The 25,624-nt window shown below is 43.8% G+C and overlaps 1 protein-coding gene across 1 annotated transcript in view; it reads right to left on the bottom strand.

The window, feature by feature from the left end:
* Positions 1-25,624, bottom strand: part of NUDCD1 (NudC domain containing 1) — a 145,587-nt gene that overhangs the window by 83,172 nt on the left and 36,791 nt on the right. The window contains exon 3 of the mRNA XM_038391404.2: positions 13,466-13,651. Coding sequence (XP_038247332.1) covers positions 13,466-13,651 — 186 coding nt within the window. The remainder of the gene's footprint in view (positions 1-13,465; positions 13,652-25,624) is intronic.

The following is a 25,624-nucleotide window of genomic DNA, read 5'->3' as shown; positions in this document are numbered from 1 at the left end:
TTGATAAAGGGAATAACGTCATTATAATATGCTTAGACTTCTGTAAATCATTTGACTTGGTACTGCACAACGACATTTTGATTAAGAAATTACCAGAGCAATACAAATCCAACATGACACACATTAAAAAAATTAAAAATTGCCAGATATGTCTCACAATGTAATTGTAAATGGGGAACCACAAGAACGGACATACTGGGTCAGACTTAAGGTCCATCTAGCCCAGTATCCTGTCTTCCAAAAGTGGCCAATGCCAGATGTGTCAGAGGAATGAACAGAACAAGTAATCATCAAGTGATCCATCCCCTGTGGTCAATTCAGCTTCAACAGAGATTAGGGACACCATCCCTGCCCATCCTGGCTAATAGCCATTGATGGACCTATCCTCCTTGAATTTAATCTAGTTCTTTTTTAAACCCTGTTATAGTCTTGGCCTTCACAACATCCTCTGGCAAAGAGTTCCACAGGTTGATTGTGCTATGTGTGAAGAAATACTTCCTTTTGTTCGTTTTAAACCTGCTGCCTATCGTCACTGAGTGGGTAGATTTCTGATTCTTTCTGGCTTTATAACCAATCTGTGTATCAGAGCTCACATTCAAATGGTGGCTTTTCATTGGAACTGTGCTCTCTAACCCTAGTATAGAGCTCTAAAAAGGCACAGGAAAAATGGATCCTCGCACACTTTTTTGAGGTAATCACAAGTGAAGGTTACAGCAATTTCTTAATTCACTCAATCCCCACTATCTGGTTCTGGGGGGTTTGCATATTGTTAGCATCAACTGCATTCAGCATGAGCCTCACTCATAAGATTTTGTTGCAATGGAAAAATCTATGTTGCCAAGAAAAGTTCATCAGTGTAATACGTTTTCTTTCTTACTTGAGACATGGCTCATCCACAAATGAATCAACTGGCCCAGTCCTTTTCTTCATCCAGATATCTTCCTTTTTGGATATTTCACAAGCTTTAAGAAGTTCGAATTCATCCTCAGATCTTTCAATGTTAGGTCTGATACTGATTCTATCACATTTTTTTACTTCTGACTGAAGCATTTCCATTTTTGTCCACATTTTAATTAAATGAAAATTTTGCTTTGACTTTGTCCTCCTCTGACAGTAGTAGATGATATCTAGGATCAAGGTATATACATAAGAGAAAGATATAATTTTCAAAAATAATTTTTTTTCTTCATTTTTTCATTGAAGCCAATAAGGATTCAGTAAAAGGAGAAGAGACTTTTGATACTTCCAGATGAAATTTTAACCAAGCACCTTAAGTCACCCACAGTCAGTTGTTCATATTGAAAAATCTTTGTCATCACTTTAGCAGGCTTCAGTGCAATTGTGATGTCTTCAATGGCACTCCATTCTGTTTTTGTCAAATAAAGCACATGGGTTGATGTGGCCAGGTCCTGTCAGAAATCCCAGAGCTCCAAGAGTCACTCAAGTCATAAATTGAGTACCACCTGGTAGGACAATCTAAGAGTGGGCTTTTTATTTGAATTTTCTGATCACTACCAATATTGTGTGGTTTCTCAGTTTTGTTGTTTGGTTGTTTTTTGTTTTTTAAAACACAGACGTATTGAGCGTTATGAATAAGGTCAGATTGTACATTCCTTGAATTAGTCTTCAACTGCAAGATGTAGTGTATGGGCAGGACAGTAAACTCCCTTCAATCTTACACCCATGGCCTCAGCAGATATATTAAGTACAGCTTCTTCAACCACATGAATCAAATCATTCTGATCTTCTTTAACATCTTCCTAAAAGAGTAAACTTTGTTTGTTCTTCATTCTGAATTTGTTATTCTGCTTTTCCAGTTTCCTGGTCCTCAATGATTATCTTCACCACTTTCATATTTTTTTATATACACACACACACACACACACACACACACACACACTATATGGCTTGAGTGATTTCATACATACCAACCACTTTAACAATCATAGATTTTTAAATATTCAGAGATGTGTCTTTCTTTGATCTCTTTCAATGCTAGAGTCCAAAGAACAAATTGTCCTGCAATAATATATCAAATGTTAATCCCTAAAAGGGATCAGCCAAATTGTGTGGCACAATACACTTTCAATTAAATTAATCATCCATTGATTTCTTTTTTGATCCCCTCCAAATGGTTGGTGCTACAGTGGCAATCTTGTCTCGTACACATTCACCATTCCGATTAAGTTTCCTCCTCAGGCCTTCCAGTAAGTGGTCAACAATTTTGCAAAATCCTGAATCCTCCATTAGTTTAAATGATCTTCCATTAACAGTGATTAATTCTAGGCAAGCATCCAGTAAGGTAGGTTCATCAATAGTTATTGTAGTTGCCTTAGTTGTGAACACAGAGTCCAAAATACTGCGTGTTATAGTAGACTTCTTGATGTGGGTTCACGAGAATTGCATGCATGTTGTTGTCATTTATTTTTATTCTGTAATTTTTTTTTCTAAAGCAAATGCAACACACTCCTCTGAGTGTGCCTTTCCAGGTTGGCAGCATAGTTGAATGGCACTCCGGTTTCCCAATTTGACAAGCACATTTTTTTTTCAACACTGTCATATTTGAAAAGCTCTCTTAAATGATTAATTCTCAGTTATTGTAATAAACTATAATATTTTTTTAAATAAATGAACGGCAACAGTGCAGCCTAGTTGCATATTTTCAGTATCTAATCAAGTATGGTTGTGTTTTAGCAAAGTAGCAGCAAGAAGTCTGAGAAATAGTTCAGAAGGGGGTGATCTTGTGTCACTAACTATCCATGCGAGGTAATTTAACTTGCAAACTTTCACAGAGCTTGTTCTATGCATCCAATGAAGTGAGCTGTAGCTCACGAAAGCTTATGCTCTAATAAATTTGTTAGTCTCTAAGGTGCCACAAGTACTCCTTTTCTTTTTGCGAATACAGACTAACACGGCTGCTACTCTGAAACCAGAGCTTGTTCTGACTCTGGACTCCTCCTTTCCAAATTCCAAGCTGCTTCTCAGACTCCTTGCCAGTGTCACTACTTTGCTAATACACTAGCAGTGTTGGATTGGGGAGAAGCTGGAGGTAACGACTTCTAGGGAAAATATGGAGGGGCTTTGGAGTAGCCAGCTGAGTAGGGAGGAGCTATCACTTCTCTAGCCTCCAGTGTGAGGTTGAAAGGAAAGAAGGGGAAGCTGATGACTCCTAGTCTGTCTTCAGCCTCATCTTCCAAGGTCAAGAAGACTAAACGTAACACTTTACAAAACCCCTCTAGACAGGAAAAGTCATAGCACCTGTGTCCTTACTCCAAAGGTGCAAAAAAGTTGTTCTACCATCTAGCTCCCATTACGAAGCACTACCGGAGCAGTGCCTGATCTCTTCTCCTCCTCAAACACTTTCAGGGCAAGACCCACACATCACACCACTACAAGACCCAACTGCCCCCCAGATCAGGTCCCCTCCTCATCTTCAAGGAAGAGTGCCCATTCTTCACTCTTGCACCAGAGCGATTGATAAAGTGGATTGAGCGAGCATTACCTCCATGGGTGGAGATGGGCCTGCTCTAAACACTGGTTTTCAAACTTTTTTTCTGGAGACCTAGTTGACCCAATGGAGCTGGGGCAGAAGGCTGGGGTGAGGGGGTGAGGGCTGTGGGGTGGAGCTGGGAATGAGTGGTTCTGGGTGCAGGAGGGGGTCAGGGCTCTAAGAATATTCTGCAGTATCCTTTAGTCACACTGTCAAAGTGTCATGCAAGACCCAGATAAATGAAGGTTAACTTATGTGTAACTGGAGGTTTTCCCGAGATGTATGGTGACTATTTGTATTCCACATGCGGGTAACATGTGTGTACCATGCACTTGAGACAGGAAAATCTTGCAAGTAGCATCCACTAGCCCAAGCCTGAATCCTGGCTCTTCTTGTGCTCAGCACCCAGGATATAAGAGGAGGTGCGGACTGATTGCCTGTCCAGGAACCTTCTCTCCCAGGAATCCAGTCATGATCCAAAGCAGAGGGCAAGGAGAGTGGGTAATGGAATACAAATAGAGAAAGTAAATAACCTCCATTCCTTCTTCAAGTGCTGATTGCTATGTGTATTCCACATGTGGGTGATTGGTAAGCAGTACTCAAATATGAGGGGGACGCAAGGATGCAGAAGTTATAGACGCAACACTGAAGAGCTAAAGACTGTGTCAGCAGAAAAGGCTTGAATCAAAGCATAATGTATTCTGAAAGGACGGATGGAATTCCAGATTGCCATCTTACAAACGTCCAGCATCAGCATTTTTCGAAGACATGCTACGGAGTTCACCTGTGCTATTGTGGAATGGACCCTCAAACCTGCCCAGAGGAGGGAAATGCTTCAAATTATAACCAAGGATACAGGCAGAAATCCCCTTTGAGAGTCTCAGAACAGATATCACTCGTTCCCATGCTCACTCAACTAAAACAACAAATAGCCTACATGACTGCCTAAACAGTTTTGCTCTTTGCAGGTAGAATGCCAATGCTCTTCTGATGTTAAAAGAATGAAATCTCCTCTTCTCACTGGAAGCATGAGACTTTGGGAAGAATCCCAGTAAGTGGATCAATTGGTTTATGAGGAACTCAGAAATGACCTTCAGGATAAATTTCAGGTGGAGGCGAAAGGATACCTGCTCTTTATAAAATATAGTATATGATGTCAGTCATGAGGGCCCCCTGCTCCCCTACCATACTGACAGACATAATTGTGACAGGAACATGACCTTCACAGAAAGGTGGGATATCGAGTACATGGCCAATGATTTGAAAGGTAACCTGTAAGTGTTGAAAGTACAAGACTGAGGTCTCACTGCGGTGTTAGCTTCCAATGTGTTGGAAGATGGCATACACTGATTGCTATTAGGTGGATCCACACAGAGCAAGTACAAAGACCAGACATTATGAGAGTGAGGAGGTAGTCTAAAATAGCAAGAATACCTGCTGACCCTTATAACTGATTCTATCGTGCTCAGGTAGAGAAATACCTCATTTGGTTACATAGCATTTCCTGGTAGAATCTTTCCTGCTGTGATTAAGCATAGTTTATACAGCTTCCAAACATGGATGCTCTAGGTCAGACACTGATCCAAATACTAAGCCATAAGAGGAAGAGAGTCCAGACTGGAATGTCTGATCCCACTACTCTCCTGAGCTGGCAGGTCCAGGAAGGACTGAATGCTGATGGACTGAAATTCATAGAAAGTCCAGAAACAAAAACTGTCTAAAGACAGTTGGACATGATGAGAATGACTCGTGCTTTGTCACAACGAATCTTCCATAGAACCTGGGGTAGTAGCAGAATGGGAAGGAAGGTGTACTTCAAGTGGCTGGTTCAGAACAGCAGGCAAGCATTCCCCCTAGAGTCCTGACCTAGTGCTGCTCTGGAACAATATATGCTGAACTTCTTGTTCCTCTGGGAGAAAAACAGGTCCCAAAATAGTCTTCCCCACTGAATGAAGATGTTGTTCGGCACTGAATTGTGCCACTCCTGGGGGAATTCTGCACCAAAAATTAAAAATTCTGTGCACATTTTAAAATTCTGCAAAATTCTGCATATTTTATTTGTAAAAGTAATGCTGTATAATCTCGTCAGTTTCAATTATTTTGGTCATTTAAACTACAATACAATGGATTGAGAATAGGATTGGGGAGCATTGGAAGAAATCCCCAAAATGCTTTTGTGTAATAGCAATGAAGCTAAGTTTGATCTTTTATTTCTAGTTTTTAGTCAAATATATATGCAGCAATATGCTCAGTATTACATCATAGGCAACTGAAAATCAAGTGGGGGTTGGAGAACGAAATTCACAATTTATATTGTCTATTGACCATCTCCAGAAAGGTTAGTAGTAAATAGTTAATAGAGCACATTTTGATGGGAAAAGTTTGAAGTCCATAAATTTAGACCAGTTATAATCACTAAAACACCATAAACATTTATAAAGGCATAAGAACGACCATACTGGGTCAGACCAAAGGTTCATTGAGCCCAGTATCCTGTCTGCTGATAGTGGCCAATGCCAGGTACCCAAAAGGGAGTGAACCTAACAGGTAATGATCAAGTGATCTCTCTCCTGCCATCCATTTCCACTCTCTGACAAACAGAGGCTAGGGACACCATTCCTTACCCATCCTGGCTAATGACCATTAATGGACTTAAATTCATGGAGGTTATCCAGTTCTCTTTTAAACCCTGTTATAGTCATAGAATCATAGAATATCAGGGTTGGAAGGGACATTAGGAGGTCATCTAGTCCAACCCCCTGCTTGAAGCAGGACCAATCCCCAACTAAATCATCCCAGCTAGGGCTTTGTCAAGCCTGTCCTTAAAAACTTCTAAGGAAGAAGATTCCACCACCTCCCTAGGTAACCCATTCCAGTGTTTCACCAACTTCCTAGTGAAAAAGTTTTTCCTAATATCCAACCTAAACCTCCCCCACTGCAACTTGAGACAGTTACTCCTTGTTCTGTCATCTGCTACCACTGAGAACAGTCTAGATCCATCCTCTTTGGAACCTCCTTTCAGGTAGTTGAAAGCAGCTATCAAATCCCCCCTCATTCTTCTCTTCTTCAGACTAAACAATCCCAGTTCCCTCAACCTCTCCTCATAAATCCTGTGCTCCAGACCCCTAGTAATTTTTGTTGCCTTCCGCTGGACTCTTTCCAATTTTTCCACATCCTTCTTGTAGTGTGGGGCCCAAAACTGGACACAGTACTTCAGATGAGGCTTCACCAATGTCTAGAGGGGAACAATCACGTCCCTCGATCTGCTGGCAATGCCCCTACTTATACAGCCCAAAATGCCATTGGCCTTCTTGGCAACAAGGGCACACTGTTGACTCATATCCAGCTTCTCGCTCACTGTAACCCGTAGGTCCTTTTCTGCAGAACTGCTGCCAAGCCATTTGGTCCCTAGTCCGTAGCAGTACATAGGATTCTTCCGTCCTAAGTGCAGGATTCTGCACTTGTCCTTGTTGAACCTCATCAGATTTCTTTTGGCCCAAACCTCTAGTTTGTCTAGGGCCCTCTGTATCCTATCCCTACCCTCCAGTGTATCTACCTCTCCTCCCAGTTTAGTGTCATCTGCAAACTTGCTGAGGTTACAATCCACACCATCCTCCAGATCATTTATGAAGATACTGAACAAAACTGGCCCCAGGACCGACCCTTGGGGCACTCCACTTGTTACCGGCTGCCAACTAGAAATGGAGCCATTGATCACTACCCATTGAGCCCAAAGATCTAGCCAGCTTTCTATCCACCTTATAGTCCATTCATCCAGCCCATACTACTTTAACTTGCTGGCAAGAATACTGTGGGGAACCGTGTCAAAAGCTTTGCTAAAGTCAAGGAACAACAGGTCCACTGCTTTCTCCTCATCCACAGAGCCAGTTATCTCGTCACAGAAGGCAATTAGATTAGTCAGGCATGACTTGCCCTTGGTGAATCCATGCTGACTGTTCCTGATCACTTTCCTCTCCTCTAAGTGCTTCAGAATTGATTCCTTGAGGACCTGCTCCATGATTTTTCAAGGGACTGAGGTGAGGCTGACTGGCCTGTAGTTCCCAGGATCCTCCTTCTTCCCTTTTTTAAAAGGTGGGTACTACATTAGCCTTTTTCCAGTCATCCGGGACTTCCCCCCAATAGCCATGAGTTTTCAAAGATAATGGCCAATGGCTCTACAATCACATCCGCCAATTCCTTTAGCACTCTCGGATGCAGCACATCCAGCCCCATGGACTTGTGCTCGTCCAGCATTTTTAAATAGTCCCGAACCACTTCTTTCTCCACAGAGGGCTGGTCACTTCCTCCCCATGCTGTGCTGCCCAGTGCAGTAGTCTGGGAGCTGACCTTGTTCGTGAAGACAGAGGCAAAAAATGCATTGAGTACATTAGCTTTTTCCACATTTCCTGCCACTAGGTTGCCTCCCGCATTCAGTAAGAGGCCCAAACTTTCCTTGACATTTTTCTTGTTGCTAACATACCTGAAGAAACCCTCCTTGTTACTCTTAACATCCCTTGCTAGCTGCAACTCCAGGTGTGATTTGGCCTTCCTGATTTCACTCTTGCATGCCCGAGCAATATTTTTATACTCTTCCCTGGTCATTTGTCCAATCTTCCACTTCTTGTAAGCTTCTTTTTTGTGTTTAAGATCAGCAAGGATTTCACTGTTAAGCCAAGCTGGGTGCCTGCTTATTTGCTATTCTTTCTACACATCGGGATGGTTTGTCCCTGTAACTTCAATAAGGATTCTTTAAAATACAGCCAACTCTCTTGGACTCCTTTCCCCCTCATGTTATTCTCCCAGGGGATCCTGCCCATCAGTTCCCTGAGGGAGTCGAAGTCTGCTTTTCTGAAGTCCAGGGTCTGTATTCTGCTGCTTTCCTTTCTTCCCTGTGTCAGGATCCTGAACTCGACCATCTCATGGTCACTGCCTCCCAGGTTCACATCCACTTTTGCTTCCCCTACTAATTCTTCCCCATTTGTGAGCAGCAGGTCAAGAAGAGCTCTGACTCTAGTTGGTTCCTCCAGCACTTGCACCAGGAAATTGTCCCCTGCACTTTCCAAAAACTTCCTGGATTGTCTGTGCACCGCTGTATTGCTCTCCCAGCAGATATCAGGGTGACTGAAGTCTCCCAGGAGAACCAGGCCTGCAATTTAGTAACTTCCATGAGTTGCCGGAAGAAAGCCTCGTCCACCTCATCCCCCTGGTCCAGTGGTCTATAGCAGACTCCCACCACGACATCACCCTTGTTGCTCACACTTCTAAACTTAATACAGAGACTCTCAGGTATTTCTGCAGTTTCATACTTGAGCTCTGAGCAGTCATACTGCTCTCTTATATACAATGCAACTTCCCAACTTTTCTGCCCTGCCTGTCCTTCCTGAACAGTTTATATCCATCCATGACAGTACTTCAGTCATGTGAGTTATCCCACCAAGTCTCTGTTATTCCAAATCACATCATAATTCCTTGACTGTGTCAGGATTTCCAGTTCTCCCTGCTTGTTTCCCAGGCTTCTTGCATTTGTGTATAGGCACTTGAGATAACTTGCTGATCGTCCCTCTTTCTCAGTATGAGGCAGGAGCCCTGCCCTCTCGCGCGCTCCTGCTCGTGCTTCCTCCCGGTATCCCACTTACCTCAGGGCTTTGGTCTCCTTCCCCCAGTGAACCTAATTTAAAGGCCTCCTCACTAGGTTAGCCAGCCTTTACAACCTCCTCAGGCAAGGAGTTCCACAGGTTGGTTGTGTGCTGAGTGAAGAAGAACTTCTTTTTATTTGTTTTAAACCTTCTACCCATTACATTTCATTTGGTGGCCCCTAGTTCTTATATTAAGGGAACGAGTAAATAACTTTTCCTTGTTCACTTTCTCCAGACCACTCATGATTTTATATACCTCTATCATACCCCCCCTTAGTCTCCTCTTTTCCAAGCTGAAAAGTCCTAGCCTCTTTAATCTCTCCTCATATGGGACCTGTTCCAAACCTCTAATCATTTTATCCTTTTCTGAACCTTTTCTAATGCCAGTATATCTTGAGATGAGGGGACCACATCTGTACGCAGTATTCAAGATGGGGGCGTATCATGGATTTATATAAGGGCAACAAGATCTTCTTATTCCTTATCCCTTTTTTAACGATTCCTAACATCCCATTTGATTTTTTGACTGCCACTGCACACTGCTTAGATGTCTTCAGAGAACTATCCATGATGATGCCAAAATCTTTCTCATTAGTTGTAGCTAAATTAGCCCCCCCATCATATTGTATGTATAGTTGGGGTTATTTTTTTCCAATGTGCATTACTTTACATTTATCCACATTAAATTTCATTTGCCATTTTGTTGCCCAATCACTTAGTTTTGTGAGATCTTTTTGAAGTTCTTCACAGTCTGCTTTGGTCTTAACTATCTTGAGCAGCTTAGTATCATCTGCAAACTTTGCCACCTCACTGTTTACCCCTTTCTCCAGATCATTAATGAATAAATTGAATAGGATTGGCCTTAGGATAGGCCATGCTATCCTTTACAATAAGATTCCTTTACACCACTTTGGCAATGAAAAGGAGCTTTAGAACTTTTACGTGTGTTTTATGCTCCTGGGGGAATTCACTAAGAATGGGAACAATCCATTAACAACAATTGGAACAACTAAGCAGACAGGCTGCTAGATTATGCTCTGCCTGAGGGGACAGAGCCTGCCTCATGCCCACCTCCAAACACCCCGAAGCCTGGACCCTCCCCAAGCCAAGCATGCTGCAACGAGCCTGAGGGACAGTCTCTCTCTTGTCCGCTTGCCTGCCCAGCCCCACCCCCTCCAGTGGTGACTGACATCTCCCCATACACACCCCCAGACCCTCTACGCTCCCCCGGTGCTGATTTACATCTCTGCCAGCCGCTCAAGGCTGCCGGGGAGGAGCGAGTGACCACTATTGTGGCTTCCCTTTCCTTCCCCTCAGAAGTCATTTTTCTGCGGGGAAGCAAAGAAATCTGAGGATGATATGAATTCTGTGTCTGCGCAGTGGCACAAAATACCCTCAGGAGTAATAGATCAGTGGTGAAATGCTTGCTGAGACTGTCTACAAGCACATGATAAGCACCTGGAAAGGAATGTTGCAGAAACCGTGATGTAGTTCCAGATACTCTAGTTCCAGCCGACCGCCTCTATGCACAGCAGAAGGGATTTTGTCTCCATTTGGTTATATTGAAGACTGCTGTAATGTCTGAAATTACCTGGACATATCGGGATTTTACGAGTGGCAAGAGTGTACTGCATGCCCATCTGACCAACATTCATTCCAGGAGACTGATATGCATCCTGACTTCTCAAGGTGTCCATATTCATTGTGCTGTGTGACCGCCCATATGGGTTCCCCAGCCTATGAGGGACGCATCTGTGATCACCACCACATTGGGTGTGAGAGGTAGGAAAGGGATGCCCCTATAAAGTCTATGATCTGCGGAGCATTCGGAGTAGACTTTTCCATGTTTATGCAGATACCCAAGAATGCTAGGAGGCAGAGAAAGAAAAGGTTACTGACTAAACCTCCAGACAGGATCCCCGCCTGTTAAAAACCAGTTGTCCAAGTATGGGAAGGTGGCATAGCCCATTCATCTCATCTGTACAGCCACCACTGTGAAGACCTTTGTAAAGACCCTGGATGCCACTGCCAGACCAAATGGGAGTATCCTAAACTGGTAAAGTTCTGTGGGATAGGTGAATGTCTGCACAAAAGTAAGTCTCTTTTGTGTTGAGAGCTGCGGACTTTTTCCAAGGAGGAAATTATTGATGTCAATGTAACCATGCAAAATTTTAATCTGCAAATAAAAATATTTAGCTGGTATAGGTAAAGAATGGGCCTCCAGCCTCCCTTTTTCTTCGAAACTACGAAATAGTTGGAATAGAACCCTTTCCCTTGTTGCTGAGGTGACACTCACTCCACAGTTCCTCACTTGAGAAGAGATTCCACTTCTGGTTAGAGGATTTCCTTGTTAGTGGTCTCTGAAGGGAGGTCAGAAATGGGGTTTTGGAGGAGGTGGAGAAAAACTTGGCAGCATAGCCAAAGTGGAAGATATCTAGTACACACTTGTATATTGTTGTAGCTCCCCAGTTGTAGGCAAAGTACACTTGTTGGCCACCAAAGCTGACTTTGGAAACTGGTGGGGATCGCACCCTTGCAATGGTGTGCAACTCCCAAGCGTCCTGTCACAAGTAACTTTTAGCCAGTAGATGAGCTTGCAAGAAGGATAGCTATCTTCAGGAAGGATGGGGCTTCTGTGATGTTCTCTACCTTGTGGGAACACCCTACACCCCCATGTTCATCCTTATAATATGATTATGTGATATCTAATGAAAAGTTTGTCATGTCAGGTGTCTGCGGAAGGTCCATGATGTACTGAGCATTGTTGTTTTGGTAATGTTATAATAACGTTATAGGCTGTAATTTCATATATACAGTTATGAGGCTGAAAATGTGTCCTCATGGCTTAAAGCAAGCCCTGGCAAAAACTCTCTAAGAGCAGAGTGGCAGTTCACACCTTATTAGGGCACGGATGGGACAAACCCAGCCCAGCATCACAGGAGCAAAGGACACTGGCTTGGCAACAACAAAGGATCTGTTGGACTCTCGAGTGAGTCATCCCCCAGTTCCTTTGGTCAGTTTGGGACTGTGATGAGGACTCACCTGACTCTGAAAGGGTGAGGGGGCAAAGCCAAGAGAGAAGAACGAACGTGATAAAACAGAGACATTTGCCATGTTCTTCCTCCCTTCTATCTCCATCTACAGACATCACCACCAAGCGACTAAAGTGCTGATCAATTGGGAGAGCCTGGCTGAAGAGCAACCAGTCAGCCTGTAGTGAGAAGCATCTAAGTTTGTTTGTATGGGCACTGGCTTAGAATGCGTTTTGCATTTATTTCATTGTGACTTGTTATGTTTTGACATATAATCACTTACAATCTATCTTTGTAGTTAATAAAACTGTTTGTTTATTCTACCTGAAACAGTGCATTTGGTTTGAAGCATGTCAGACACCCCTTGGGATAACAAGCCTGGTACATATCAATTTGTTAAATTGACAAACTCATATAAGCTTGCAGCGTCCAGCGGGCATAACTGGACATTCCTAGGGTTGTGTCTGGGACCAGAGATATTGGCTAGTGTCATTCAGTTGCACAATCCAAGGAGCAGCTTACATGCCAGAGGCTGTGCATTAACAGCCCACGATTGGGGGTTCTCACAGCTGAGCAGGGTAAGGCTGGCTCCCAGAGTCAGGGATTGGAGTGATCTAGCAGATCCCCTCTGGTGTTATCTGGACCGGTGGGTGAACATCACAGCTGCATACCTTGGTTTCTGTACTGTTTGGTGCTTATATGGCAGTTCAAATGATTGTTGGTGGTAGAAAGGCTATGGAAGAGGCTGTGGCTTATATATCTGTTCATGGTGCTTCCTCTTTGGGGGTGGAGTATAAATGCCCAAGGTGTGGAGGAATGAAAGTAGGTTAAGGTATAACTTTATCATAGTTCATAATTTATAAGTACCTACATGGGGAACAAAAAAAAAAAAAAAGATAGATAATGGACCTTTTAATTGCACAGATAAAAAGTGCAACACAATCCAATGGCTAGATATTGAAGCTAGGCAAATTCAGAATGGAAGTAATACACAAATTTTTAACAGTGAGTAATTGACTACTGAAACAACTTACTGTGGGTTGTGGTGGATTCTCCAAAACTGGCAATTTTTAAAACAAAACTGGACGGTTTTCTAAAGTACATGCTCTAGTTCAAACAGGAAATAACTCAGGCAACTTCTGTGGACTGTATTATGCAGGTAGTCAGACTAGATGACAGTGGTCCCTTCTGAGCTTATAAATGTATGAACTACTCGGAAAAGTGTGCAGCCCTTTACAAGATTGAATCCTAAAACAGGAATAGTATGAGAACGACACTTATAAAACTAATATTTTAGCAAAACTTACCTCCCACTTTTCAGATGCAGCATCTCCACGTTTGCCCGTTTTAATAAGATACAATCTTCCTGTTCCATCTGAAATGGTAACCCAGGTAGAAGACGAAAAGTGTATTGATGCACAAAGGCGATTATCACAAGCTGTCAAGTCTGTAGGTAGCCTGAATACTTCTCTTGGCTTTCGAAGGGCAGTATCCTATAAGCAAAAAGCAATGAGATGTTGGCAGAATTAGATATGAATAAAGCACTTCATGAATAGCTGTTTTATTACATCCAATTTTATTACATCTGTTGACCAGCTTCTCTACTAAAAACCACTGATAAGTCAAAATATATCCACATTTCAAAATTTAACTGCATAGTACAGAACAAGCTAATTCTATTTTATAGCTAGCTCTTACATCTGTCACCACGAAAATGCTATATATTTTATATTAAGAATTATCTTTCATCTTAAAGCACTTTACAAACTGAAATAGACATATAGTACAACCACCAGAACACTTCATTTAAGATGAAGCCATTTCCATGTTTCAGTTCTCAGTAACATTAAACTGTTTAGGACTGAACTGACCACCACCATATTTACCTAAAGCTATAGAAACATTTTAGTTAGAATATAATAGCCCAAGTTGGAATTTAACCAGAAGTATGAAAGATAACATCTCTATTCTCATAAGAAGTGCTACGGGATAGAATCACAGAAATATAGAAGTTATCAAGTCTAGTCCTCTGTGCTGATACTTAATGATCAAGAAGGGATCAGACTTCAAATGACTCCCAAAAATCTCCTTTATGTGCAGATCTAAAACAGAATGGTCACAGCTGTTCCAAATATTATACAGTACTATCAAGCCTGCCTGCTCAAAGCAACAGTGAATTGTGGGTACTCTACTTCATCCAGACACTAGGTCTTTATTGAAAGAAAAATAATTGGAACATTAAATACTGAAAGGTTACTCTGGATTAATATTGGCTATATAGCTGTATTTCAAATGTGTTTGTTCCTGGGGCAATACCCAAGGTAGTTTACATCCAGTCTAGTGAATAGACTACTCAAGCTTGATGACCCAATAAAGACCCTTAGCCCTAGTCTACTCTATGAGTTTAGGTTGAATTTAGCAGCGTTTAATTTCTGTACTCCTCTCTGGCGAGGGGAGTAGCGCTAAAATTGACTTCTCTGGGTCAAATTTGGGGTAGTGTGGATGCAATTTGAGGGTATTGGCCTCCGGGAGCTATTCCAGAGTGCTCCATTGTGAACGCTCTGGACATCACTCTCAAATAAGATGCACTGGCCAGGTAGATAGGAAAAGCCCTGGGAACTTTTGAATTTCATTTCCTGTTGGGCCAGCGTGACGAGCTGATCAGCACAGGTGACCATGAAGAGCTCATCAGCACAGGTGACCATGGAGTCCCAGAATCGTAAAAGAGTTCCAGCATGGACTGAACGGGAGACACTGGATCTGATCGCTGTACGGGGAGAAGAATCTGTGCAGGCAGAACTCTGTTCCAAAAGACAAAATGCCAATATATTTGCCAAAATCTCCAAGGGCATGATGGACAGAGGCTACAACAGGGACTCATATCAGTGCCGCGTGAAAGTTAAGGAGCTGAGGTAAGCCTACCAAAAAACGAAGGATGCAAATGGTTGCTCGGGGTCAGAGCCCCATACATGCCGCTTCTATGATGAGCTGCATGGAATTCTAGGGAGCGCTCCTACCACTACCCCACCACTGTCCGTGGACACCTGCAAGGGGAGAGTCTCACGCAACAGGGATGAGGATTTTGTGGATGAGGAAGATTAGGAGAAGAGCACACAGCAGGCAAGTGGAGAATCCCTTCTCCCCAGCAGCCAGGAACTGTTTATCACTCTGGAGCCAATACCCTCCCAAGGCGGGCTCCCGGACCATGAAGCCAGAGAAGGCACCTCTGGTAAGCGTACCTTTATAAATCTAATATAGGGTTTAAAAGCAAGCGTGTTTAATGATTAATTTGCCCTCAAGACTCGGGATGCATTCACGGCCAATATAACTACTGGAAAAGTCTGTTAACATGTCTGGGGGTGGAGCAGAAATCCTCCAGGGACATTTCCATGAAGCTCTCCTGGAGGTACTCTAAAAGCCTTCGCAGAAGGTTTCTGGGGAGGTCAGCCTTATTCTGTCCTCCATGGTACGACACTTTTACCACGCCAAGCCAGTAGCAAGTAGTCTGGAATCATTGCAGAACAAAGCATTGCAGCGAATGGGCCCGGGCTTTGGTGGCATTCAAGCAACATCCATTATTTATCTCTTTGTGTTCGCCTCAGGAGAGCGATTTCATTCATGGTCACCTGGTTCAAATACGGGAAATTTGTTTAAGGAGACATTCAAAGGTGCCCAATCCTGCTAGGCTGTTTGCCTTTGGCTGAAAAGAAATCATCCCCGCTGTTAGCCACGCTATGGGGGGAGGCCCGTTCATGCTGAGCTGTTTGTGTTTGGCCAACAGGGATCTTCCCCGATACTAGCCACGTGGGAGGAGAGGGGTGTGTGCTGCACATTCACCCTAAAAATCACAGCCCCTCCTTTTAAATGGCCAACCCAACGGGCTTTGATTGGTATGGGAAAGGAGAGTGCTGCTGTTTGAAACCGTTCCCACATGTTATGAAAGTTGAAGAAGCTGAGAGCCTTTGCCTTATCATGCCAAACTGGCAGGCACTCAATATAAGAGGCAAAATGAGACCTTGAACCCAAAGTAGATATGCTATGTAATGTGAATCTCTTGATTCAGTGTGAAATAGTCTTCCCTTTGTTCTCTAAAATGCATCTTTTTAAATACTACTCTCTCCTTTTTCCTCCTGCAGCTGCAAATGTTTCTACGCTCCTCCTATTATCTCCGTCCCAGAGTCTAGTGCAGATTAGAAGGTGAAAAAAAATGCACTTGCCATGAAATGTTCTCAGAGCTCATGCAGTCCTCCTGCACTGAAAGAGCTCAGCAGAATGCGTGGAGGCAAACAATGGCAGAGACCAGGAAAGTGTTAAATGAACGCGATAAGAGGAGGGAGGAGTGCGATGAGAGGAGGGAAGATGCAATGCTGAGTCAAACGGGGGAAGCAAACTGACATGCTCAGGCATATGGTGGAGCTACAGAAAAGGCAGCAGAAGCACAGACCGCCACTGCAGCTCCTGTATAACTGCCTGCCCTCCTCCCCAAGTTCCATATCCTCCTCACCCAGATGCCCAAAAATGGGGAGGGGAGGAGTACTGGGACGGGGAGAGGCTACGGGCACCCAGCCGCTCCACCCCAGAAGATTGCACAAGCAACAGAAGGCCGGCATTCAATAAAGTTTTGAACTATAGTGTGGCCTTGTCCTTCCCTCCTCTCCTCATCCACCACCCCACCCAGTGCGTCCCTCCTCACCCACCCCTCCCAGGCAATTTGCCTCAACCTCCCACCCCGCCATGAACATCTACCCCTTACTCTCACAGATATCGTGGAGCACACAACAAGCAGCAATAACAATGGGAATAATGGTTTTGCTGAGGTCTAACCTAGTCAATAAATTGCGCCAACGAGTTTTTAAACATCCACATGCACATTCTACCACCATTCTGCACTTGCTCAGCCTATAGTTGGACAGTAGTCAGGAGCAGTTCAGGGTGCCTGTGTATGGCTTCATGAGCCATGGCATTAAGGGGTAGGCTGGGTCACCAAGGGTAGCTATAGACATTTCAACATCCCCAACAGTAATTTTCTGGTCTTGGAAGTAATTTCCTTCCTGCAGCTGTTCAAACAGACCAGAGTTCCTGAAGATGTGAGCGTCATGCACCTCTCCCGGCCATCCCACATTGATGTCGGTGAAACGTCTCTTGTGATCCACCAGTGCTTGCAGCACCATCTGAAAAGTACCCCTTGCAGTTTACGTACTGGCTGCCAAGGTGGTCCGTTCCCAAGTTAGGGATATCAGTCAATCACCCCACCACAGTTTGGGAAATGTGCAGGTCATAGTGGATGGCTGTGCTGCATTGGGGTTCCCTGAGTCACTACCCTTGATAGCAGCAGCTCACTGATTGTGTTGGCTACTTGGATCACAGCAGCCCCCACAGTACATTTACCCACTCCAAATACTGCAGGATAATGCGTTAGGTGTTTGCAATGCTCACAACAGCAGCAGTGAGCTGAGCGGGCTCCATGCTTGCTGTGGCATGGCATCTGTAGGAGAGCAGAGTTACAGCGGAAGCACTGGATGACTGATGCCACGAGAATAGATATTTATACAGAACGACTAGAGGACCTGCAAGGTGGATTCATGGCACCAGGAGAGCAGAGTTGCAGCGGAAGCGGTGGAGGACGACGGTTAGCACGACACACATTTTCCAAGGAAGAACACAAGCACATGACAGACAACATGGAGAAATTCGCTATTGAGACAAGAGCAGCAGAGCAAAGTTGCAGCGGAAGCGGTGGATGACGACAGTTAGCAGTCCTACTGCACCGTCCGCTGACAGTAGTATGGCATCTGCATGGGGAAAAAAGGCGCAAAACGATTATCTGCTCTTGCTTTCATGGAGGGAGGGGTGACTGACGATATGTACCCAAAACTACACGACAATGTTTTTGCCCATCAGGCATTGGGAGTTCAACCCAGAATTCCAATGGGCATTGGAGACTGCGGGAACTGTGCGATAGCTACCCACAGTGCAATGCTCTGAAACTCTATGCTAGCCACAGTACTGTGGACGCACTCCGCCGACTTAATGCACTTAGTGTGGACATATGCAATCGACTGTATAAAACTGATTTCTAAAAAACAGACTTCTATAAGATCGACCTAATTTTGTAATGTAGACATACCCTTAGCTCTCACAATGGGCCATAGAAGAGACTCATTTCACCCAGATGTCTCTTCCTGCAGCCTCCTCAGATTGGCAGCAGTGTGATTATTGGTTAAGATCTTAAATCATATATTAACCTGGCTACGTGACTGATCTCTTCAGATTAGAAGGATCTTATATGTGATTAAATTGGTTTTCAAACACTACTTCTTCATTGCCTCTGTTTTTGCCTACACTGGTCTACTTGTCTAGGCATAGAATACCACTGCCTCAGTTGAAACTGAGATCAAAACTTTGCTCTTTTGGTGGATGGCTTATACAGCAATTTCAATACTGCCTTGGAATCTTTTAACCTATGTAATGTTTCATCAGTCTTCAGGACACTAAAGCACAGCCTTCGAAGGGGAGATCTTCAATATCATTTGTACTTCCACAGGAATCCCCAATTGGTGCCATAACAAGCAGCTCATGGTTACTGCCATCACTGTGACTTTGGCAGTTGAGTCTATAACATCCAGGTAAGTCTGCAGAGCAAACTTTACAACCCATCAACCCTTCACCAGGAGGAACTGGAACTCGCCTCTGAAGTCTTCAGGCAGTTTACTGATGAACCTGGACATGGCATCCTAGTTATAACAGTCAAAGGGCCTGATGGCAAGTTATGCAGAGCTATAAACCTTCAACTTAATAAACCTTTCTACCAAAAATGTTTAAATTTGTTTGCATCCTTTTCTTTCAGGTGTAGCTTTTGCTCTATCTTGGCAAAGTCTTTCATTTACTGCTAACAATCCCAGGAGCCTGGTGGGGTTCTGACAGAACTGTTTGAACCCATGTGATGGAACCTAGTAATTGCATTCTGTACCCTTTGCCACAGGCACGATGGATGATGGAATTTTCCATAAGGCTTTAATAGGTTACATAATTGACTTATTTATAGGGAGGACAACTTTCCCTCTTGAGGCAGGAGGTAAAATGTCTGTGTTTGTGAGGTTTTTCTCCTTCACAAACTCCATTTGTATACCAAGGGACATAGCTATCCTTTTCAGGAGTTTTTAACAGGACTTAAAATCATTAGGTGTGTTTGGTACCAGAGCCTCAAATGGTGACAAGGATGAAGCATTCAGAGGCAGCAGGCTAGTTGAAGATGGTCTTGAACTGTCAACGTAGAAGACATAGCTAATACAGGCAGTGGGCAGACCTGGTCTTTGGTGCCCAGCAGAAGCTCGTTACCAACATCAAGTGGTCTGTCATTATCAGTTGGTGAAATCTCCCTCTTTGACAGGCATGTTTCTGTAATGCACTGGTTGCTCAGTACTGACTTTGAACAGTCCATTGGTATCAGATGGGTAAACTTCCCTTCTTGGGGATGTCTTTCAGAAGTGCAGCAGAGACAAGGACCTGAACATTGGTGGCATCTCCAGGAAGGCCAATGGTGTGGCTGGTATAGCACCAGACACCAGTTGTGTCTACACCAGGACTCCAGTCCTTCAACCTGTTCTTGTTAGCACAACTTTGATGCAAGGGGAAATGGTTCCTGGAGGATGCCCTGGATTCTCTGAAGTGGGAAATGTAGGAATCCATTTCACACTCAGGACTCTGTAAGCAAGGGTGGTGCAATACCAAGATCAAGACTGTGATTTATGATGGGATATACTGGTGGCAACATCAGGGCCTTCTGGATATCAGTATCAGTGGCCATGAGTACCATCGTGATCTTGGAGCTGGCATTAGGGGATCGAGGGAAGCAATATTGAGCTTGAAGTCACAAATGCCATAACACATACAGATATGGGCATCATGTGTAACTGCCCCAGCAGGACACTGTCGGTCTGGATGATCAGCAAGGGCGGTACCAAGAAGCTCAGCTGATCTTTTGCAGCTGAATAAGCCTCCAGAGTGGTCTGTACGGCAAGGGATCTCTGCCCTACTCTGAAAAGGGTCGATGGCTCCACTGTTTGTGTCAAGGAAGTAGCTGGCCTCAGCGGTCTTGGAACAGGTACCAGAGACAACGACTCAGCTCTAAAAGAGTCACCATGTTGTGGTACTGGGAAGCGGCAGGCTGAAGGGTGCTATCTTCGGTATCGGAATGGCTAACTACTGTAGCAGAGGAGTCCCATACCAAGGACTCTGATGACCTCGAAACTATCCTCTTTGTAAGCTCTGAAGGTCAAGGGTGTTCAGAATGCTTGTGTGTCTTTGAAGACTGTTCCAGTGAGGGGGATCTCCTCCTGTATGTCCATAGATATAAGGCCATAGGGCCACTCCTGGAAGGAGTAATTGAGGAACTCTCTTGATCCAACACAAGTGGGTCTGATGCCACGCAAAAGGGCCCTCCATGAGGATGTATCTGAGATACTGTTCTCTTTGCTGCTTAGTTCTTGTCTGGAAGCCCTGGAAAATTGGACACCCATCCTGATGTGATCCTCACCCAAGCACTTCAAAACAGCAAGACTGAGGATCACTCATGGACATCAATGTGACACACCTGGAGAAGGGCTTGAAGCTGGAAGGCCTTGTTACAGGCTTCCCAAGTACAGGGCACAGCCCAGATCCCACAAACTATTGACAAATGAGGAAGGGAGGGGAGTGGGACAAAAGGGGAAAATATTGAAAGAGGATCCAAAGGGACCCCAAAACAAGTGCCATTAACTATAACCAGATAGACAACTAACTATGAAGGCACTTTTACAGGAGGAATCAAGCTGACATCAATCTCGGGATATCATCCATACCTGTAAGAAGGAACTGAAGGATGGACAGGGCAGCACCGCCATTTATACCCTCGGCTTGGAGTACAAGGGACATATGGTCGCAGGCATGGCTGCCCCTACTGGTACAGAAAATTCTCCCATACTAGTGCACAAGGCACGCATGTGCGCGCGCGCACACACACGCAGTAATGGACATTTCAAGCACTCAAACAAAAGCTTTGTGTTATAATAAAAAAATACAATGGGATTTTACATCTTGATATGTAATACTGTACATTTTATCTGATGCATCTTCTTTTCTTACCAATTGTAAGCATCAAATACAATGGATTTCTTATACATGTAATTACTAAGAGGAAAACAAACAAACAAACAAACAAACAAACAAACAAACATCGATCTTCACAAAGAGGTGTCCATTTTATGCACAGAAAGCTGAATACCAATATCTTAAAATCACATATAAAGCCTTGCAACTGCAGTGGTATAGAAAAATTGATCATTACACATTTGAAAGATGAAATATATGTTGCCTTTATTTTTTTAAATTATATTATGCCTATACCCTAGAACCAAGACACCATGGTGATGAGTGCTATATAGCAATTAGACAAAATAGATAGGATTGATGAGGGCATACTAAATTATTCCATTGTATGGCCAGGCTTTCTGTCACACAGAGTTCAATCTGCGTATTGTCGCACTAATATAAAATAACAAAGAAGCTCTCTTGGAGGGTGCCAAAGGTCAGAAGATGTTCTTCCCTTAAAAATAAATTCCATCATCATATCAGCTTCTATTTACCTAAAATCTAAAGGTCTGTTTCATAACCAAAGATCTCCAAGGTAACCATGCCTGAATGGTTAGCATTTACTATGGGTAAAGCAACAAACACACTGAATACATTCCTGACTTGATTCCTGAATCAGTTTGCAATTAGATCAATATGTCACTCTAACTTTTCAGCTATGAGTACTATTAATAAACAAGGGAGGCACAGATACATTAAAGCAACACACCCAAGCACAATTATTAGAAACAGAAATATATTCCTTAGGATACTGCCAGTTTCACTAAAGTAGAAGTATTATTTTATAAGCCAATCATAAAATCTCCACAGCAGAAGTACTGAATTTTTCTCTTATCTCTCAATGTATGATTCAATAACTTCTTTACACAGATGTACATCTTTTCAAGAGTCTCTAACCTTGCTAAATTACAGAACTGTCCCACATTCCTCCCATCCACCCCAAATATTAAAATCGGCAATTATTTTTTTCTTTGGATTTCCCTACTGGTGTATTATTTTAACTATTGGTGGGCAGACCATGCAACAATTTTAAGATGCTCTTTTGTAAGGCTACAAATATGATAAGTGTTTATTTTAAATATTTTTCACCCACCAACATATCAATATTAACAGTTTAGAAAAGGCTCAATAAGGCATCAGTAGCAACATGTGCTATCACATGAGGGCAAGGAGGAAAGGGGATTCAGTGGAAGCATCTTTTATTCCTAGGATTAAAAGCCAGGGAACGCTCTGAGAGATAACCTGGCTCAATACCCCTTCACCAGTCTGTCATGCATAGACCCAATTTCTGGGTGCCACATGCTTCCAAGGCCAACTGGGTCTGTGTAGCATTTTTTGGTCATTGCTCCTAGCTCTGGGACGCTCTCCGGAAGGGCACACTCTAGGGGTCAGATCTGTGGTCTGACACCCTTCCTTGGGATGTAGGGTGCAGTAATGCAACACTTCGTTTACGCTGACACCCGGGCATTTCAGCCACTATGCAACAAGCGTTAATCTTCTTGTCGACGTGGAGTACCAGCAGCGCTGTAGCCGCAGATTCAGAGCGCTCTATGTACCTTGCCAGTGTGGACGGGGAGTGAGCTAGGGTGCCTGGGGCTGCTTTATTGCACTGTAACTCGCAAGTGAAGCCAAGCCCTAAGCAAAGGAATTTCTTAACCACAGTGACTTTGTTAAAGCACTTGAGTGTCACCGATCTTTGAAAACGTAAGTCCTGAGACACACAAAGCCAGTCTCAGCTCACCCTTTCTGGGACTCTGTCAGGGTGGGCAGAGTCCACCTGTCCTCTCTCGTGCAAGTCCTGCTTACATATGGTCAATCCCCCTACACAGAGCAGAATCCCGCTCTTAAACAGACCTATGTCTTCCCGCTGTGCTCCTAGGACACGGGTGGCCAACCAGCAGCTCCAGAGCTGCATGAGGCTCTTCAGAAGTTAATACGCATCTCCTTGCATAGGCACCAACTCCAGGACTAGAGCCACAGGCACCAACTTTCCAATGTGCCAGGGGGTGCTCAACCCCAGCTCTGCCCCAGATCCTGCCCCCACTCCACCCTTTCCCCCAAAGCTCCTGCCCCTTCCTGCCCCCTCCCCTGAGCATGCCACGTCCACACTCCTCCCCCAGTCTCCCACGCATCTACAAGCTCAGTACCCACCAGCAGCCCTAACAGCCCCCTCCTACCTCCCTCAACACCTCCTGCCCTCTGGCGATCCTGCCAATCAGCGTCTCCCCCTCCCCATGCCTCCCACCTACCAATCAGCTGTTTCGCAGCATACAGGAGACTCTGGGGGGAGTAGCAAGGATCTTGCGCTCGGGGAGGGGGCAGAATGAGGCAGGGAAAGGAAGAGACAGGGTGGGGCTGAAAATTTGCGGGAAGAGGTGGAGTGGGGGCTGGGTCAGGGCAGAGCTGGGGGTCGAGCACCCCCCAGCACTTTGGAAAGTGGGCTCTTGTCTCCTTGAATCTTTACACAAGCAGATGGGGAGTAGCTTCCATAGTCGTTATGTCACATCACTCCTGTGACATTACACAACTGCTCGCGGTGAGCACATTACTCAGTTTGGACTCGGAAATGGGAGCGTAAACACTGTTTGTGCTGCTATGGAAATTTTTATCAAAATTTTTCTTACACCACCTAACAATGGAAGGCAAGTGGAAATGGAAAAAAAAATACGCAGATGAAAATCGAAGCTTCCAACAGGACTGGGAGAATAAGTACTTTTTCATTGAACATAATGGTACGGCCATGTGTCTTCTTTGCCAGACATGTATCTCTCAATTCAAATCTTTAAACTTGCAGCGCCATTTCGCTTCAAGCCATGCACATATGGATCAAGAATTCCCACAAGGTTCTGAATACCATACTTTAAAACTGAAAACTTTGAAAAAACAAACATATGTAGAAGCCCAGTTCTTCACCAGATGTGCTAATGGATCGCAGACTGAAATGTTAACCTCCTATTAAGTGGCCTGGCACATAGTCCGTGCGAAAAAGCTGTATCCTGAAGGCGAGTTTATAAAAACGTGCCTCACTGATGTGATTTCAATCCTGTCACCAGAGAACGAGAATCTACAAAAGAAAGTTTCTGGCCTGCAGCTTTCACACCACACAATAGAATGCCAAATCTGTGACCTGGAAAGTGACATCAAATTACAACTGCACTCAACTTCAGCAGTGTGAATATTTGAGATCGCTTTGGATGAGTTGTGCAATGTATAGGATAAACCTCAATTATCAGTGTGACGTTGCACCCCATAATGCTTTATGGGAATATGCTTATGAATGTATATAATGACATAACTGAAATATGTTTTATGCTCATATGCCATGTAACATCTCTCTAAATGTTATGATCTACTGAATATATTCATCCTATTTGTATGCATGTATCATTTTTGTATTCAAAGTTATGAATATTGGCTATGTACTTGTTTAATTTTAAGTAGCCTCAGTGAAGGAGTTGGTCAGCTTCCTGAGAAAAAAGACTATTCTCAGTAAGTGCCCAATCAAGAAACACTTAAGCCAACAATGAACCTGGGAGATGCTAATCCACATCTGAGCTTTCCCAGGAATGTGGCTGGGCTGGTAAAGAACTCAGTCATTCATGGACATGTGACTCGCCCATGTGACTCCAAAACTCTGTCTTGGAGATGAATTCTGGATAGGAGATAGAAGGGGGACCACACACAAGATAGTCTATTTAAGCCCCTGTAAACCCCTCCATTTTGTCTTCAGCTGGCTAAAGAGATCTCTTTCAGGTATCCTTTGGAGAGGCTGGAACAAAGGACAGTAACCACAGGGGTGGGAGTGATTGCTGGACCCAGACTAGAAGGAGGCTAGTCTGTAAAAGAAACTTACTGGAACACCTCTGAGGGTGAGGTTTCATCTGTAATCACTTTCTTACTGTATTAGGCATAGACTTGCATATTTTGTTTTGTTTGGTAATTTACTTGTTCTGTATGTTACTACTTGGAACCACTTAAATCCTACTTTTTGTATTTATTAAAAAAAAAATCACTTTTTACTTATTAACCAAGAGTATGTATTGGTGTTATAGAGGGTGAACAATTTATGAGTTTATCCTGTATAAACTTTATACAGGATAAAAAAGGATTTATTTGGGGTTTGGACCCCACTGGGAGCTGGGCATCTGAGTGTTGACTGAAAACAGCTTAAGAAGTGTTCCTGTCTTTAAGCCTGCAGCTGTTGAGGAATGTGGTTCAGACCTGGGTCTGGGTTTGCAGCAGGCTAGCGTGTCTGGCTTAAACCAGGCAGGGCACTGAAGTCCCAAGCTGCCAGGAGAAACAGATTCAGGAATAGTCTCAGCACATCAGGTGGCAGT

The sequence above is a fragment of the Dermochelys coriacea genome, chromosome 2, assembly GCF_009764565.3.
Source record: "Dermochelys coriacea isolate rDerCor1 chromosome 2, rDerCor1.pri.v4, whole genome shotgun sequence".
Lineage (NCBI taxonomy): Eukaryota > Metazoa > Chordata > Testudines > Dermochelyidae > Dermochelys > Dermochelys coriacea.
This window is presented reverse-complemented; position numbering and strand designations above follow the sequence as displayed.